We start from the raw sequence: 20,341 nt of genomic DNA, 5'->3' as shown, positions 1-20,341 counted from the left end.
GCATCGCATCTCTTAAAGAGATCTGGTCCAGATGCTACAATCTGGACGTACGACTTCATCAATGGGCCGACGAAACAACGTCCAAGCACATTTATTTTCTGGACGGGGAACTGCTCAAAGCAGAAAACGATCACGACGAGTCCCTGGACCAACTCACGGACCTCCTGGATAAGCAAACCAACGCCAGTCGTTCTCAACAATCGAAGGCGAACGAGTCAACGATCACCTGCGAGCATCATAGGACATCCACCTTCGTTCTTCCCCGTCTCGAGATCCCGAAGTTCAACGGCGAGGCTACAAAGTGGGAAGGATTTCGAGATTCCTTCAAGTCGTTGGTCGGCGATAATGAGTCCCTAGCCGCAAGTCAAAAATTTCATTATTTAAATTCGTTTCTTGAAGCGGAAGCGGCTCGTATGATCGAGCATATAACCGTCTCCGACGCCAATTACGACGGCGTTTGGCAGATACTCTTAGACGAATACGATAACGACCGCGCCTTAATTCTCGCGCATATTCACGCTTTCACGAATTTACCTGTCATGAAAGTCGAAAACGAGACTACTCTCAAGTTGCTTCGCGATACTACCAATGCGTCATTAGCGGCTTTGAAAAATTTGAAACGCCCCATCGAACATTGGGACGATCTGTTAGTCTATATTCTTTCGCAAAAATTCAGCACTCGCACGCGTAACGAATGGAACCAGTGTCTCGGCGCGTCAACCGAATTTCCTTTGTACAAAACATTGAAAGATTTCTTAACCGAAAGAATACGCGGCCTCGCAGCGCCCCTTCAAACTGACAACAGTAAGAATAATACGCCCAGTAACTCGACCAAGTCGAAAGACAAAGCGAATGTAAATACTGCCGCTGCCAGACAATGTCCGGACTGTTCGGGACAACACACGCTTTCTTTCTGCCCCACGTGGCAAAAGAAAAATCTCGACGAAAAATTCACGTTCGCGAAAACCAAAAAATTATGTTTCAATTGTTTAAAGAGCGGGCATTTTCCGAATACGTGTCCGAGCTCATATCGCTGTAAAGAATGTAAAAAAGCGCATCACACCTCGTTGCATCGCGCCGGTCAAGGTAGCTCCAAGGCTACAGTCATGTCTGATGCTCAGACCGACACTTCGCAAAATAACGCAGCAAGCGTTAATACTCTTTCGTCGCGGTCAATCCGTACTCACGCGCCGCAAGGCGCATCGTCATCGCTACCGAGCGAACGAACCGTCAGAGCCACCACGTGTACCTCTCGACACAACCTCACTTCCGTGCTTCTCGCTACCGCCTGGGTACGACTCAGAACATCGGAAGGTCGAATTATCAAGGCACTAGCTCTAATCGATCAAGGCTCGTCGCACAGCTTCATAACTCAGTCGCTCGCTCAAAAATTACGCACCTCGCGTCATCGAGCCGATCTCGAGATCACCGTTTTCGGAAACGGTCGAACGACTCGCGCCACGTCCTACGTGAATATTTCGCTCGAATCATGTTACGGACAAAACTCGCCATCTCTGAAAATGATCGCGTTCATTTTCCCAAGTCTCACGAGCTACGCCGCGAACTCTTCGTGTGCAATCAGTTCTTGGTCTCATCTCAAGGACCTCCAGTTTGCGGATCCCAATCCCGCAAGCAAGGAGCCGATAAACATTTTAATCGGTGCGGATCTCTACGGACAATTGTTACTAGGGCCACTACGCAAAGGTCCTCACGGTTCCCCCACGGGGCAACTCACGACGTTAGGTTGGATAATCTCCGGTCCAATCGGGAGCGCTCACGTTCATTCAACGCCACGTTCCTCCGCAATACACTGCGCAATCGAGCCGAACAGCGACGCCCTCATACGTAAATTTTGAGAATAGAATTTTGGCCTCGAATTGATATAATAAATTTTAATGCCGCACGTAAATTAGATGGAATTTTTTTCAGTTGATTTAGCTGTTCGAATCAAATAAGAAGAATGAGGCATCGATTTCCAAGTTTTTTTTTATGGATGGAATTATCAGCAAACACGATACCATCAATGTACTTGTCCCAACCTTTTTTTCCCTAGGGTATAGATATACAGAATGCCTGTTCGCTATTTTAGGCCTTCTAACTCTTGAGCCCCACTCGCGGTCGGCCTAGCAGCTGGAGGAGCCGACATCGTTGAGCCAATCAGAATGCGTAGAGGCACAACTCTACTACCACTAACTACGTCAAAACGCGTATACGTATACGTCGAACTCGTGATGTGTCGGTAACTTTTGCATAATCTTGAGCCCGTGCAAAGTTTTTTCTCAGCAAATACGCCACCGAGAATGCTGATTTTGGGCTCATTCGACAGAGAACTTCTTAATTAGCTTAAAGTTCAATTTTCAAAGGCGTACATAACTCATGAGCTTCGCTATTAAAGAAAATCACATGCCAATTTTACCCCCACCACCGCGAATCGTTTTATTCAGAGAAAGTATAGTCTCGGCGAGAGCCTCGGGCCAGCAGACGACAGGGCTGTCAATGTACTTGTCCCGAGACTCTACCGAGTCTCTTGATATACTTGCAACAAAGACCAATAGAAAGGGAAAAATTGAAAAAAATTCGTTACCAATTTTCAGGTTCTTTGACGAAATGGTTTGTTTGTGAGAGCCGTTTGAAAATTCTGTGACGTCATAAAACCGGCATATTCGCGTATATAAGAGTAGCGGCAGGGGTCGCGCTGGCTTTTCTTTTGCGCTGCAGTTTTTCCTTTTAATACTTGGCATCGAGCCGCTACCGCGTCTCTTGATATCATTTTCATGTTTTTCCAATAATATGACTGTCTTATTCGCTCGTAGGTTTTTGTCTCTCCTTTATGTCCTCCATTAACGGAGTCATGATTTTCAGCTATGATCAAAGGACGTTCTGTTTCAGGTGTGACTGTTCCGGCACAAACAGTTATCTGATAATCTTCCTTTCCAAAGTAAGCACGAAATATTTTCTCAATTAATATCCATGAGAAATTTCCTAGTCCATTCCCAATTTTCGATATACTGAAATTCTTTACATTTAAAGCTTTAGTAGCTTGTTTCTGAGCTTCTACTGCTAATTCGATATTTTTCATGAAAATTTTATCATCGAATTTTTCACGTATGAATAGGTGAAAAATATAATTTTTCTTGTTTCTAGTTACTACTACTTGACCTAATTCTGGTTCCTCTGCTTTCAAAGTCTGCAAGTGGAATTCTCCTGAATTCATCAAATCTCTTCCAACAGCAGTTGTCAAAATACAATCTGCAGAAATGAAATTTATCTTGTTATCATCTCTCATCATTATAGTATCAGTGCTATTTTGGATAATGGGTCTCAATATTGATCTAGGATTTGTGATTAGAATAGGAATTTTTTTAGGAAAACGTGGTCCATTACACAATTCTTTCTTTACTTCTGTAAAACTTTCGTTTTCTGCAATTCATCTCTTTCTTGTCTTTGTCAAATCGTCTTGGCCAATTTCACATTTCTCACACTCAATACGTGGTGAAGTCACGTCTTCCCGGGGCATCGATCCTTTCCATGTTGCGTCTGGACCCAAGACGTTTATACTTCGCAAGAGGCCTGCGTTCCCCTCAACGGAACTGCTCCCATTAGGGTTCGCTCCTAGAGTTGATACGCTTCCTCTGCGCGCACCTGTCCGAAGGATGTGCAACTTGAGGTACACACTTCCCTGTGAGCGGGCTTCACCGCCGCAACACAACTTTCCCCAGGGGGAGCTCTCATACATTGAGATATATAACTACTCGCTGAGGCGACCGAACCACTCGCATTTGAGGGTATCACGCGTCCCTCAAACGAGCCTCCATTACGGGAGCTTTCTTTGTCCGTCAAGTCACTGTTACTGTCCTTTATCAACTCAAAATTTCTCACTTTCTCTTTACACAGGAACACACGTTCAACCAAAAGGTCGTCTTCAGGGAGTTCGGATTCTACAGCGGGTAACGGATCATGCACGATCAGCACCCGATGATCAGTTTCCTCAGGATATTCAGTGGAATCTACAGGATTTCTTGAAAGTGCGTCAGTATTTGCATTTAAAGAACCAGGCTTGTAATCAAACTCATAATCGTACTCACTGAGCCATATTTTCCAACGAGCAAGCCTTGAAGCAGGGTCTTTGAGATTATGAAGCCAGGTTAATGAACGGTGATCAGTAATCAAGGTAAATGTACGACCAAAGTCATAAGGAAGAAACCGTTTTACAGCGAACACTACAGCCAATAATTCCTTTTCAGTGGTGGAATAGTTCATCTCTGCGGCATATAAGGTACGGGATGCATATGCAATCGGGAGATCTTTACCTACAGGTCCTTGGCTCAATACAGCGCCCAAGGCATATCCGGATGCGTCTGTTGTGATAACAAATGGTCGAGTTAAGTCAGGGTACTGCAATAATGGTTGAGAGCATAGAATCTTCTTTATTTCGTTAAACGAATTTTCTTGTACCTCCCCCCCACTGAAATTTAGTCGTCTTTTTCAACATTATCGTTAAAGGTTTTCTAATTGTGGCAAAATTTGGAATAACTCGTCTGTAATAACCGGCTAACCCCAAAAGCTGTTTAACATTTTTGCAGGTTTTTGGACTAGGGAAATTCATTACTGCTTCGACCTTTTCCGGATCTGGTTTAACACCGTCTTTTGTAATAATGTATCCAAGATACAAGACTTCTTTGCACAAAAATTTACATTTCTCTGGCTGAAGGACAAGTCCAGCATTCTTTAATCTTTCCAACAACCTTTTCAGTTCTTTAAGAGAATTTGCATAAATAACAATGTCATCCATGTAAACAAATAACTCACTACCCTGCAGTCCTGACAAGACTTGATTCATCAATCTTTGGAAGGTAGCAGGAGCATTCTTCAAGCCGAAGGGCATCCTGTTAAAGTGAAAGTGACCGTATGGGGTAGAAAAAGCTGTTTTAGGTCGATCGGCTGGCTCTACTTCAATCTGGTGAAATCCAGAAGCGGATGAGGCATTCCTTCGCCGAGCTTCCGATTGAAAACCATGCACGCCAAGCTTGTGTGTAATGTTGAAAATGAATTTGTGCAGTTCATCGTATAGATACAATGCATGCACTTGTACGCGTAAACTGTTTTAAGTTTATAATCCGAGCTAGCATAAAAACAGATGATAATCTCTTAATAATTGCAGAATCATTCGAGAAACCTTTGTTGCTCTGTGACGTTTGCTGGAAAATTTTTCTGAATAAGTGAGGGATTAGGGCTAAAAGTGTACACGAATGAATTCCACAATAACCTTAATTCATTCACTGTACTTGGCTACGTTAGAAAATGATCTCATTTTTTTTTATTTCCAAAATTCAGAATTCCTACAGGAAACGTAATTCATTCCCTGTATATGTTACAATAGATCTCATATTTTTTCACAGTTGAACATTTTTTTAAATTTATTTATTGACAATGCGAATATAGAAAATCATTTAAAACGACGGTCACGACCTTTTAATACTTGGCGTGCCTTTTTTACTTTTTAACCGTATACTTGTTCGACTATGGCTTCACCAAGAAAAATTCCTCTACCAATAAATAAGTATGGCAGATACCCTACTTTTAAATCCCTGTTCTCTATGGGCACAGAAATAACTTGACACGTTCGAGGTTCGATGCGAAAAATCTTATACGTGCGAAAGGGAAATGTTCCCAGCTTCGTCTCTATAAATTCTTCATTTATGCGGATTACCGCGTCATAGTCTTTCAAAAAGGTCATTCCTAGCAATCCATCCTGTCTGATACCAAAGTTGTCTGGGACTACATGGAATTCGATGACTGCATCTCTAATTTTTACTCGAATGGAACCTAGTGTTTCAACAATTCCAGGGCCTATGCCACATAAATCGATTATATCATTTTTAATTTCCACGAGTGGGTTAACATTTTTCTTTTTGATCAAATTAACTTGGGCACCTGTGAAATCTTCGCTATTCAAGGTTACAATGGGTGTCGAAGCCTTTTGTGCGTTAATTGTCAATATAACCATTTTAACGAGCGCATTTGGTTTTGTTTCCTCGAAGTCGCGCTGACTCTTCGAGTTATTTTCTAGTTTAAAGGCTCCTTTGGGTTCTTCGATTTTCCGAATTTCATAGTCTGTTTTACTTCGGACCGGTTAAGTGATTTCTCTTCTACGCTTTCTTCGGTTTCACGTTTTTGAATTTTATTCTGTGGTTTATTTCTATTGTAACAATCGCGAGCAAAATGACCTAACTTCCCACAAACATAACATTTAGTTTGGTTATTCGAAATTTTCTTCAGACATCCGCGAGCAAAATGGTTTGTTTCCCCGCAAATATAACAACCTGGAAGGCTCTGCTGAGTTTGACCGTGTTCTGATGATTGGCCTGTTTGTTTTGGACCGCGTCCCATATATCGATGTGACCCACGAGACGATTCTCCGGCATGCTCTGCTTCACAAGAAAATACGCGTGAATTTCTTTTCGAACGGTAGGTATTAAATCTATCCTGAGATGGAGTTTTAGTATTTTTCTTCGTTTCCTCATTATCTGTCAAAGTATTATCGCAACGAAGTCCCTTTTGGTAAGCAACCTCCCACTCTACTGCTTTCGCAAAACTCATGGCTTCTTGAAGGGTTTTTGGATTTTTTATGTGAACTCTTAACTCAAGGTCTCCTTTCAAACCACTTAAGAAATTGACAATTGCGGACGCTCGAGCTGCGTGAATCATTCCAAATGAAATTTCTGGGGCGTTATCATGCTCAATCGCGGTGACCAGTCTATTCAAAATTTTCCGTACGCGAACCCCGTATATTTCAGTAGTCTCTTCAGTTTTCTGTGTTACGGTAGACAGCATCGCTGTGAGGTCCTGAACGTTTTCGTGAGGTGAAAATACGGCTTTTAAGTCATTCAAAAGGTCTTCTAATGAATTGATCTCTTGGTCTTGTAAATATAGGTCCGCATCACCACGCAATCGAGATCTTATCATACGAACCAGTAGGGGCCTTTCTCTTTCTATGATAGATTCTTGCGCGAATAAACAATCACGAGTAAATTTTGAAATCGGAATATTCTGACCATCATAAAATTACGGTAAAAAGTCTAAAGCAGATTTGAAACTCATATGACTTCCGTTTGATTCAATTCCAGGAAAAGAGTGAGTTAGCGACGAACTCGTTGAAAGTTGAGAATTTCGGTAAAGGGGTTGGACATTCCGATCATTCGTCGAAACGACTGGTAACATAGTTCTATTATTCGACATTACGCTGTTTCGTGTGTTAGGAATCATGTTCAATCTACCCTGTTCACCGTTTGTTGGTACCAAATCTGATGTTAGATTTAATGGAACATTTTCTATTTGATTTGCGCTACCGTTACTATTATTCGAAGTAATATCACCATCTACACCACTTTGCGAGTTCTCCGATGCATTAGTGTTATCTCTACCTAATGGTTCTCCGTTATTCGTACTTCCATCGATATGATCGGTTATTTTAATGATTGTTTTCTTAACTGCCAATTTAATGCAATAAACGGAATGAATTTACTTTGCTCTTTGTAATTATGGCTGTCAAAATTTCATCAATTGCAAATTCGAGAGGAACGCGTTACATCAATCGACTTGGTGACACACTACTTCAGATGATACAGTGATTTAGAGTCGAATTCGCTGCTCTTCCTCTCGTGTTGGTAATTCAGGCCTCTGCGTCGATTCGGTACATTTTCAGCCCAGCTATTCGTGTCTTCCTTCCTCTCGTACTGAAGTTTCAAGCCTCTGCCTCACTTGCTACGTCGTTGGTCCAGCTAGGTGTCTTCCTTCCTCTCGTACTGATGATTCAAGCCTCTGTCTCACTTTGATACGTTGTCGATCCAGTTACGTGTCTTTCTTTGTCTCGAACTGATGCTCGTATTCTCGTTCTCTATCCAATTCCAATAGTAGACGGTAAGCGTATTTTCCGTCTCTTTTCTACGCGTGTGTCTACGGTTGCGTAAGGGTATTTTTACGTGGTCCTTCTCTGCACCGTGAACAACCTCGGTATATATATACACTCATATACCCTCTGCCTCCGGGTGAAAAACCATGCCTAAACCCTGGAGGAAGGTCGCGGCAATTCAACTTCGATAATCAGCGGTAAAATTGTTCGTATTTCTGATTCGATATCTCACAGTAATGTCCGTATGAATAACAATAACGATTTAAATGTCACAGTTCTTACAATTATCGAATTAGTCACAATATTTGCATGTCTATTTCCTATATCTTTCACTTGATCCACTTTAATTCAGTTCAGTCACTCCGAGCGGGAACGCTCCGAGCGGGAACTATAGTAACTATTATTTCGAATGATTTAGTTTTGGGTGGGTTCGATTGATAAGGAGTTGAAACTCGCCTTGCGAATTTCTCTTCAATAACTCAAGACAAAGATTTAAATGTTTGATGAATATATTGGCAAAAATATGGATCTTGACTCTTCGGCTGACAACAATGTTCTTTCTAATTCTATTCCGTTCGACTTTTAGTCTCATAAATCTTTTGGTTCTCACGCGCAGATTCTGTACGCTCCGCTCATACGCGGACCAATCACGCTGGTTTTCATCCTCCCACTCATTCAATTCTGGAGTCTCGCGACCCACGCTTCGGTTTCACACGCTCGCTTCGCAACCACACAATGCCCTTATTATTCTAGGTCCTTAGCATAAGAGTGACGAAGGATATGTCCTAGCCTAATATTTATAAGATGGAAGTGGGTAAAAGTATCGTATTGGGATATTAAAACTATTTATATAAGAAATCAAAGAAAGCCTTATTTCGATACATTTCAACGTATGGAGGTTATTATAATGTAAACTATAAGAATGAGTTAGTCAATACGTTCATATTTCTTATCGACTGGCGGTTATTGTTTATAGTATACTTATATATTAGTCACCCAAGTCCGTCACGTTCCTCTCATTTATTAATATTGCGATGATCAAATTATCAAATCAGTATGAAATGCTAAAGTACGAAATTCGCAAATTTGCGGTCCTTACCGCAGAAATCAGAGCACTCTGGTGACGAATTACGCATTCGTCACAACACGGAATTCGGGCGCGATCGACGCGACGTGTGGCGCATGCCCACGGCGCGTCTTCATCGATCTCCATATTGATTCATTAGTCTTTGATCCGGTCGTTCAGCGTGCTGACGTGCTCCGTGTTCTTCATATTTCCCTTTGGCAACATTTCACTCATTTCGGATTCTTTTCTAAAAATATTGTGCTCATCGCATTCGGAACATTATCGGATACAATTTGACACGTTTTTTGGGACCTCTAAACACAGGATTACTCATATATTTTGGGATTATCTTTCGGGGAAGCGCGAGCACGCGTCGGCTTTCCTTTCGGCATCGTCGAACGTGTGTTCGATGACGACGACCGGGTCACTTCTCACTTGTTACTTTTCACCGGGCTAATATTTCGGGCCTATCATTTATTATCGGGACATTCCTTCACTGTTATTTTACGATCGACATCAAATAAAGCACCATCTTGTTACACATTTTACACCGACCTGCATTGCGTCATTAATTCCCCCACCAACCCCAGATCTTCACGCAACAGATAGAAACTTTATTGCCAAATGACCATTCATTTTTTAACTGATGGAGGAGATATTGTGTTGTGTCCGCGAAGACCGTCGCGAAGGGACGAGTTATCAAGGACGAGTATTTAACCTTTGAAGCGGCAATGACGCCATGTGGCGCACATTTTTTCTGGGCCCAAAGCGGCAATGACGCCATATGGCGCACATCGATTATCTCGTGATTAAGTCAATCAATTATCACCAAATTTGATATTCGGGGGTTTCTGGGATCGCTGATTACGAATCCGCTCTCAAAATTTCGAAATTCAAAATGGCGGATCCAATATGGCGGCCGAAAATGCAAAAATTCATTCGAATCGGATAAAAATTGGTACTCGGGGGTTTTCGGGGTCGCTGATTACGAATCCGCTCTCAAAATTTCGAAATTCAAAATGGCGGATCCAATATGGCGGCCGAAAATTAAAAATTCATTTTAATCGGATAAAAATTGGTACTCGGGGGTTTTTAGGGTCGCTGATTACGAATCCGCCCTCAAAATTTCGAAATTCAAAATGGCAGATCCAATATGGCGGCCGAAAATGCAAAAATTCATTCGAATCGGATAAAAATTGGTACTCGGGGGTTTTCGGGGTCGCTGATTACGAATCCGCTCTCAAAATTTCGAAATTCAAAATGGCGGATCCAATATGGCGGCCGAAAATGCAAAAATTCATTCGAATCGGATAAAAATTGGTACTCGGGGGTTTTCGGGGTCGCTGATTACGAATCCGCTCTCAAAATTTCGAAATTCAAAATGGCGGATCCAATATGGCGGCCGAAAATTAAAAATTCATTTTAATCGGATAAAAATTGGTACTCGGAGATTTTTAGGGTCGCTGATTACGAATCCGCCCTCAAAATTTCGAAATTCAAAATGGCGGATCCAATATGGCGGCCGAAAATCCAAAAATTCATTCGAATCGGATAAAAATTGGTACTCGGGGGTTTTCGGGGTCGCTGATTACGAATCCGCTCTCAAAATTTCGAAATTCAAAATGGCGGATCCAATATGGCGGCCGAAAATTAAAAATTCATTTTAATCGGATAAAAATTGGTACTCGGGGGTTTTTAGGGTCGCTGATTACGGAGTATACAAATTGAAAATAGAAGATTCTCTATGACACATATGAATTGATCATGTAAAATTTTTGCAATGGCACCTTTCTCTTCATATTAATTTTATATTAACCCTGAGTTTTTCAAGTTTTATATGTGAATAAATGTAACACAAATACTATTCAAAATTGACCCGTGCATGGTCGGCATATGAGATATTAATTTCGAATTATAAATTTTGAGGGCGGATTCGTAATCAGTGACCCCGAAAACCCCCGAGTACCAATTTTTATCCGATTCAAATGAATTTTTCATTTTCGTCCGCCATATTGGATCCGCCATTTTGAATTTTGAAATTTCGAGGGCGGATTCGTAATCGATGACCCCAAAAACCCCCGAGTACCAATTTTTATCCGATTCAAACGAATTTTTTATTTTCGGCCGCCATATTGAATCCGCCATTTTGAATTTCGAAATTTTGAGAGCGGATTCGTAATCAGCGACCCCAAAAACCTCCGAGTACTAAATTTCGTAACAATCTGAATACTTTTTTTTTCCCGCATTTTGAGCACTATGAGGCGAATTGGTTCTGCCGCTTAAAAGGTTAAGGGATTTAGGCCAAAAGAGCTGAACTCCAACTCGATACTTTTACAACAAGTTAATAATAAGTTTATTTAAGAAGTTACAAATTCGAGGTTTTATTGCCTCGAGACCAATCATTACAATTCTCGTCAAAGGCTGTCGAATTTTGGGTTAGTCGATAATTTTGTAGATTTGGGGGTTTCCCCTTCTCGTGCGAATATAACCTAGATTTCCTTCTGGAAGTTTCGATGTTGACATCGAGGGTCGATGCGCTCGTTCGGGAGCATCGATATTTCACCATTGCTGCGTTTGCGCTGAGAGTGCTTAATTTGTTTTAATGAGTGCGATGTACGGGCACAACAATTGCCAATTGACTAAAATTTTTCAATTGATCCAAAATGTTCTGTCCATTGACCATATATCAAGAGACTCGGTAGAGTCTCGGGACAAGTACATTGACAGCCCTGTCGTCTGCTGGCCCGAGCTCGCCGAGACTATCTTTTCTCTGAATAAAACGATTCGCGGTGGTGGGGGTAAAATTGGCATGTCATTTTGTTTAATTACGAAACTCCTGAGTCATCTGAGGCTTTGAAAATTGAACTGGAGATTAATTAATAAATTCTCTTTCGATTCCACCCACAATCAGCATGATCGGTGGCGTAATTGCTGAGAAAAAACTTTGCACAGGCTCAAGATTATGCAAAAGTTACCAACACATTCTAGAATTTATGCGTCTATATTTACAACACAATCAAAGGCACTTTGATGCTCTCGAGTTTCTGATTGGTTGGATCTGACGACATCCATTTTTAAACGTTGTCATTGGTTGTTGAAAAATTAGTTGTTGATGATTGGAAATCTGACGTCAACTTCAGAACGTAGCACACGGCGCAGCACAGCTGGTAACAGCAGTCATAAATTCGATCGATATACATATAATAATGTACAAACCATGTGTCAGTTTTTGATCGTATGAACAGAGTTTCGACATTACGAAGTACGTGCGGGATCAATAAAAAAATAATTTTCGTCATCTAAAGAAGTGCATATTACTATTTATTTTGTTATTTGTGATATATTAAACCGGTATCAAAGCGGCCGCGTAAATGTAGTCTGTGATGTGTGTGTGAAAAAGAATATAAAAAATGCGCGATGCATATGTCAACGAAACTTTTCAAGATTTCATCATTTCGTTCGATTGGAAATAAGTGTTAACTGAAATAATCCTTCAATTAAACCAGAATACGAGAAATATTGTCCAGTGCGAATATATTGTCAGTGGCGTGATTATATATCATGTGTACATAGGTTATATATACGAATAAATAGAACAAAAATACACGCAACTGTTAGAATGATATTAGAAACTTTAATTGAATAAATGTTTTCTAATTTATTTCTTGTGTCGTCATTATTTTTAAACATCCCCATATTTTGCTTGATATTCAGTTTGGCTCTGCCCTCTCCGATCCTTGTTTCCACCCCATCAGTTTGCAGCAGATCGATTCATATTATTAATTCGTTCCCTAATATGTGTCCTATGATTTTCTACTCCTTCATGATGATTGTGGTAACATGATTCGAGAGGTTTCTAACCATGATCTTGAATTACACATTTTGTAAATCAGATTTTCAAAAAAACATCTGGTCTTGGTATAGTGTGTAGTTATTCTTTTCCCATTAGGTCTGACGAGTGATAAATTTGGAAACTTTTCCAGAAAGCCTATGGATGCTTTTTTTGCTGATGATATGAAAAGTCATATCTTAGGAATGCGGTATGCAAACACAAATTTTGATAACAAAACTTATAAAATGACATGTATGTTGAGTATTTCCACTTTGCAAACTACAAATATGGAATTATTATAAAAAAAATTCATTCCGATAAGTCTACTGTTGCTCAGTTTTGGATGCGATCAAATATGATGCCTACCAACATCCCCAGAAACTTACAGAATTGCTGAATGCAATGTGCGCTATGTCATTTTAATGTAACATCATGACTTTTGACAACTTTTCATTATAATGCTGTAGATTCGGATCATTAAAATACTGCAAAAATCTGCAAACTATACAATTTAAATACTGTGCCATTCATTTTACATTTTGACTCTAACTGTAACATCTATATGAAGTAAAAAATTGATTATAAAAGTCTTCAGTTGCTCATTTATGGATAGATTTGAAATTGCTGTCTTCGAAGCTCATTGCGCAGATACATTGAACCGCAGCAGATACCTGCGAACTCTGAAATTTCTGTGGATAAATATATATGCGACGGATCACCCCTTATCTTTGATTATGGTAATATGTAAGGTAAATGCAAGTTTTTAAGTGTTCCTTTTCAAATAGTATTGAAGTTTGTATGACTGATATACAGCGAATACTTCCAAAATTTTAAATTTCTGTGTTGCAGCATGTGTGCCAATCATTCAAATCATTTACTCCAACCGTATCATGTAATCTATAAAATTCATCACAAAAGTCTTCCGCTTTTCTAAATACTTCAATTTTCCTTTTTCTACTCCATTGTGAGTTTTCGAATTTCTAAATTCATTTCTGAATTGTCCTGAAATGGTTTTCCTCCAAAACCAATGCAGGTACCTTAAACGTCTTTGAATTCTGTTGCTCTGTTGAATTAAGTTCGCTTAGTTTTTTTTGCTGCTTTGAGTTCTGGCATAATAAATGTTAGAAGTTTTCGGGTACTTTTTTTCAGCAACTATCAAATTGTGGATAATTGGACCTCAGCGGCCACTTGCAAACTTTGGAAATATATTTCATTGAGAGCACGTTTTGGATGAAATGAAATCTCTAGATTCAGAATGCAAAAGCGACATTTAAAGTGGGCAAATCCGTTGGATTTTTCGTGTTATGAATTTGATCTATCTTTCATTTGAATTTTAAAGAACAGGGATAAATAAAATCTGTTCTATTAAGGAAATCTTTACATCAGTTCTTTCTTGGTATGAAGACTTGGAAAAAATCGCGAAAGGCCAAGGACAGACAGGAGACGAAATATTTCCAGTACAATTTTGACGAAAAATAGATCTTTTGTCGCGGAAACCAACGTTATAAGCTGAAAATCATATCTCGGCCCCCAACCCGCTTTCTACCATTCTCTTGGGTTCCCAATAAGCATAGCATATTAGAGTAGAAGAAAAAAAAAAGCCAAAGTGCAAAGACAGACCTGTGACGAAATATTTCCAGTACAATTTTGACGAAAAATAGATCTTATTTCGTGGAAACCAACGTTATAAGCCGAAAATCATATTATGGCCCACAACACGTATTTCTTCATGCTCTTGGATTCCCAATAGACAAAACATATTAGAAGACAAGGAGAAAAATCACCAAAGTCCAAGACCAAACCAGTGCCGAAATATTTTCAGTACAATTTTGAAGAAAAATTGGTCTTTTACGTGGAAACCAACATTATAAACCGAAATTCATTTCTCGGGCCTCATCCCGGATTCCTCCATGCTGTTGAGTTCCTAATAGGCATAACATATTAGAGTATGGGGAAAAAAATCGCCAAAGTTCAAGGGCAGACTTGTGACGAAATATTTTCACTACAATTTTTACGAAAAATTGGTTTTTTATGGTGGAAACCAACTTTATAAGCCGAACATCATACACAGGGAAAATAAGATTGGGAAAAGTACATTGATGGTCCTTTATTTGCTGATAATTTCATGAAAAAGATTATCCCATAAAAAATGTTCGTATGAGAATGGAATCTATAAAAATGTACTAAGCAATTAATTCATAGAAATTTATACTAAAATCCTATAACCGTCATAACATAAATGAGGAACTTTTGAGAAAAAAGGCGTGATATCAAACCATAAACTTCCCCTAGGGAAAAAAAGGTTGGGACAAGTACATTGATGGTCTCTTGTTTCTGGATGACATAGAAAAAAGATTCAGAACCAGGAAAAAAATTCTATAGAAATAATAAACGAAAAATTGAAAACTTCAAAAAAATTCAACAAAAATAAAAAACAATCGAAAAAATTCTGTAAAGAAAAATAAAAAATTTTCAAAAAAATTCATAAATATTGGACAAATTGAAAAATAAACTATCCAAGTTACATGCAGTATAAAAATGTATGATATCAATTGGAGGCCAAGTTTTTATTGATAATTTGAAATATTTATCGAACAAATCGCAAACTTTAATTGAAATTCTTGATAATTATTTTCAAGAAAAAAGTTAATGAAAAAAAAGTCATAACGGAAGTTACGTGCAGTACTAAAATGAATTATATCAATTCGAGGTCAAGTATTTATCAGTTATTCGAAATATAATCTCCGGCGACAAATGAGCGTTGAGAATCCTTGTCGGGCTCACAACGTTTTATCAAAATTACTAAAAAATTAATGGAAATAAAATCATTAAAAATTCACATGAAAGTCATTCGTTACTTCAACAAGATACACACTGTAAAGAATCGATTCCCCTCCGACTTTCAGGATCCCCTGGTATTATTCACAACATTCAACTTCGATTGGATCGGTACAAATTATGTTCAAATACGTCTTAAACGTACTTGTCCAGCCCATCACTTTTTATTCAAATTGCTCATTCGAAAACAAATCAAAAACGAAGTTAATGCATGTGTTAATATTAAGGAACAGTAATTCCCGAGAAAATAATTTTCCTTCGAATCGCTCTTGTCAAAATGAAACGAAAATGAAAGATGAAGTTGATTAATCTATTTATATTATATGGAATCATAATTCAACCTTTTTTTCCCTAGGTAACATCCAATTCTAGAAAAATTTTTGGCCAATTAGTGGATCGTGCATTGGTGATCCGGGCGATACCAGCGCCTGATTTTGATGGTCTTCGAAAACCATGGAGTCGTCAACCTAGACATCGAAAACCATGGACCCGTCGACCTAGATATAGAAAACCATCGAGCTGTCGACCTAAGCGTCGAAGAAGATGCTCACGGACGTATCGCATTCTATGTATGCGTAAATCAGGCGCTGGTATCGCTCGAATCACCAATGGACGATCCACCAATTGGCCACAAATTTTTCTAGAATTGAATTTTATATGGTTAATTGACAGAACATTTTGGATGAAGTGAAAAATTTTCAATTGACAATATCTCCTCCATCAAATGGAAATTGGTTGGTCAATTGGCAATATTTCCTCCACCAATTGAAAATTTTTCGTCAATTGTAATATCTCCTCCATCAATTGGAAAGTGGTCGGTCAATTGACAATATCTTCTCCATCAATTGGAAATTTTTTGTCAATTGGTAATATCTTTCCATCAATTAGAAATTGGTTGGTCAATTGACAATGTAATTTGTAATAATTAATGATTTTTAATTAATTAATAATAATAATTTTTGCAATGTGTATTTTTATCAATTTAAAAATGAAAAATGAAAAATTTTTTTTTGCCGATCTCTGCTCTTACTGTTGTATTCAAAATGAGTACGACAATTTACATTAGTGTATGAAATTTCAAATAAATCGTAGGATATCGCCTTTTCGGAATTACACCTCATTATTGTTGATTACTATGAGTATAAGCACGAGAGAATTGAAAAACGAATTGAGAGAATCGTTTTTTGGTTTTCGGGAAATTTTATTTTTACGAAATTATTTTTCTGAACAAATGTTGTTTCAGGAAATTATTTTCGGGGACATGTTTTGTCGGGGAATTTTATTTTCGGGAAATTGTATTTTTGGGACAATGCTTTTTCGGGAAATTGTATTTTTGGGACAATGTTTTTTCGGGAAATTGCTTTCGGGAAAATGTATTTTCAGGAAATTGTATTTTCGGGGAATTGTTTTGCAGAGGTCACTGATTACCTTCGAAAAATTCGTAAAATTGTATAGTTCGGAATTTTACATAACCTTAGAAAAAAATGTTACTGATTTTTGGTGGAACTTAGTTTTATAATAAAAGGAAACTTCTGAAAAAAATGATTAATTCGGAACGGGTTGGTTTCAACCATTGGTCGATTCGACATGGAGTCGAATCGACCTTACATTAGCGTCTATTACATTATTTGAGTTAAGTAGGCGATTTTTTTCAGCAAGGCTGGATGCTCTGGAAGTCGACCAATTTCAATTTGTCAAACTGATTTTTACAGTAGAAGTGTTCAGCCACGAAACGTGGATCTTCGTTTTTTGTCCAAATGATGAGATATAGGTAAAAATCGGGCGTAAAGATATGAGCAAAACGGCCGAGCACATTTTTCATCTATTGTCAACGAGATTTAAAAATGTAATTTAAAAAAAAATCTCATGATCCTGAGATAATCTTTAACCCTGATAAAACTTTTTAAAGTTAAACAATTACCGTTTTCGAGACGAAAACTTCTTCGTCGTGCATGACAGGACCGACCCATCTTTGACGTTCTGGAATATCTTCAGCACTAAAAAATGCCACGACGCCTTCAACGGCCAATGCTTCCGAGGGATCGATTTTGACTATATTCGCATGTGCTTTGGTCGCCAGTACAAGTGCCATGTACAATTCGTCAGTAAATTGAGGAATATCGTCGCAATAAACTGCCTCACCTGTTGCCTGCTTGTAAGCACTAGCGTGCACGATTGGTCTTCCAATCAAATCATCAGGGTTTTGGTTCTTTGATGACTGGTTATGAATTAATCATTATTATCATTATGAAGGACTTATAAAGAAAATTTTTCACTTTTCTCGTTCCTTTACGTACCACTTGATAATATTGCGAGCTTTTCGGTATCACGTAATGAAAACTTTCCGAAGCTGAAATCAATTCCCGAGGCAGTGGTTGAAGTCCCGGTAAATTTCGATGCATTTGCTTCATTATTTCAATAAAAGCCTTGAAGAATAAACTGAAAGAAATTATATTTCCTTGTTTATCGGCCAAGAATGAGAAACAAATCGAATTCCCATGAAAATTTTGTAGACAAACAGAAAAATTCTAGAAAATCAAAGAAATGTTTTTCAATAAATCTGCTGAAATGAAGTTTTTTTTTGGTCTTCATTTTGTCAAAACTTGTAAAAAATCCCCAACAAATAAATTTTACTGTAATTAAATTTTTCATTAGTTAAGATGATGGATCAGTCGGTAATCACACCTCGAATTTTTTAAATTGAAACTCTTTGACATCGTTCGTCCGATTAAAATAATAAAAATGTCATCGTATGCAGCACGATCGCAAAAATCCGATGACATTTTTATTTTTTCGATCAGACGAACGATGTGGAAAAATTTCCTTTTCAAAATTTGCAGCTATCTCTCTCGCACTCACGGTTGTTATTACCGACTGATCCATCATCGTCTCTCCACCAGGAGAGACAAAGTCATCCTCGCCTCATTTTTTTCTTCATTATCATGTTTTTTATTTTTTTTTTATAATTTCACATTCATAACCTGAGCGTCAAGGAACGACGATAATGAACTTGTCCTCCTGGAACATTGTCAGGCAAAGGGAATTCTTCGACTAGTGACTGGTAAGATGATTCCAACATTTCATTATCCCATTTTCTGAAAGAATATGGAAAATAACGATAATAAATTAGACAGCTCGGACGGTTTTTTCCGATTTTTTAAAAACTTTCACGTACTTTCCGACCATTTGGCGACACGTCTCAACAGCCAATTTGGTTGTGGGTGCCATCCCGCCATAAGCCAATCGAGCTTCCACGATTTCATTCGTTTCAGGCTTAAAAGTTACGTTCAATGCCATGTTAACAATTGCAATATCATCGTCGCGTCTTTTAGCTTGTTTGTAAGCAACAAAATATTGAGAACTGTTGGTATATGGAATTTCAATGGAAACCAATATCTCGTCCGATAAAGCAACGTTTCGACGATAACCCACGAAAAACGTATGGTCTAATAAAACTGTTCTCGTTTTTCGAATTAGACTCGAAAAAGTCAATTTTGCATTCGCAGCCATCAGCACAGGAACTTGATCGGATATCGGACTTCCGGTCATTATGTTTCCTCCAATCGCCTAGATTCACATTTACTTTATTTTACTCATGAGTTAATTGATTCAAATTATAATTTCAATGAAAAATCATTCTTTCCGCAATGTGAATTTCACCTGAAATTATATTTACTTCGCTTTGTTTATAATTTCATTAATGAAAATAGAATTTTCGAATGAGAAAGTTAATTTTTCATCAATTTATAAAAGTAAAAAATTTCGAAGGAGTATCAAGATTTGCAAATTTGCTTTCGTCTACTTAAGAGGATGGATCAGTCCGTATATCGCAACCGTGAGTGCGAGAGAGATAGCTGCAAATTTCGATTTCGAAAATTCCAAGGGGGGTTAATCGACTGATCCATGCTCTTAATTCTGAATAATTAACAAAAACTCCAACAATCATTAAAATGCACGGCTCCTTCAACATTTTTTAAATATTGATGGATTCTAGGATAGGTTATACTTACTGCCACGTTTCTGATTTGCTTTCCAGCAAACCAGTGCATCATGTTCGCCACTTCCAAAAATATTCTTGTTCGAAATTCTACAAATTTAAAGAAAATCATATTCTTTGCGTGAATAGAATATAGCAAGAATCGCAATTTATTTCAGTCGCTATATTTATCGAATGACTTGAAAAAAAATTAATAAACAGATGCAAAGAAAAGCGATGGGAAGAATGTTCATCTTTTTTAACCTGGTTCTATTTGTACTTGTTTTCTGAGCGCTTCTTCCATTTCCGTAAGAGTGACGCTTGCACCGATATGTATTGCATTGCTGAGTTTCGTAATTTCTCGCATTTCCTGGACTTGCATAGGATTTATCAATATCGGATACGTTAAATGTTTGAATTTTACTTCAACGCCTACAAAATAGAAAACTCATGTAATCTTTCAAATGACTTTCATACAATGAGTTGAAGAATAGGAAAAAAGTTTATTTACCAACTTCTGTGTTTCCAACGATCACTTTTGCATTCGGATATTTTTTCTTCAGAAGTAAAACTTGTTCGAGTATTGTTGGTCTGTACCAAGTAACCTGTTTTCCTTTGATAACGAGATATTGACCATCTAATTCCGATGAGAGCTAAAAATGTATATTTTTACCATTACGATCTCTTTTTATTATCCGTGTAATCGAATCTCGACAT

At 38.3% G+C, this 20,341-nt stretch overlaps 1 protein-coding gene across 3 annotated transcripts in view; it reads right to left on the bottom strand.

The window, feature by feature from the left end:
* Nucleotides 1-20,341, bottom strand: part of ry (xanthine dehydrogenase rosy) — a 359,506-nt gene that overhangs the window by 38,976 nt on the left and 300,189 nt on the right. For all 3 annotated transcript variants that reach the window (XM_043415814.1, XM_043415816.1, XM_043415813.1), the window contains 7 exons: nucleotides 20,136-20,277; nucleotides 19,889-20,056; nucleotides 19,659-19,735; nucleotides 18,824-19,215; nucleotides 18,630-18,743; nucleotides 17,946-18,087; nucleotides 17,570-17,866 (listed from right to left, as the gene is read on the bottom strand). In XM_043415814.1, coding sequence (XP_043271749.1) covers nucleotides 17,570-17,866; nucleotides 17,946-18,087; nucleotides 18,630-18,743; nucleotides 18,824-19,215; nucleotides 19,659-19,735; nucleotides 19,889-20,056; nucleotides 20,136-20,277 — 1,332 coding nt within the window. The remainder of the gene's footprint in view (nucleotides 1-17,569; nucleotides 17,867-17,945; nucleotides 18,088-18,629; nucleotides 18,744-18,823; nucleotides 19,216-19,658; nucleotides 19,736-19,888; nucleotides 20,057-20,135; nucleotides 20,278-20,341) is intronic.

Source organism: Venturia canescens, chromosome 4 (assembly GCF_019457755.1).
Source record: "Venturia canescens isolate UGA chromosome 4, ASM1945775v1, whole genome shotgun sequence".
Lineage (NCBI taxonomy): Eukaryota > Metazoa > Arthropoda > Insecta > Hymenoptera > Ichneumonidae > Venturia > Venturia canescens.
The sequence above is the reverse complement of the archived record's forward strand: the minus strand, read 5'-3'. Positions and strand labels throughout refer to the sequence as shown.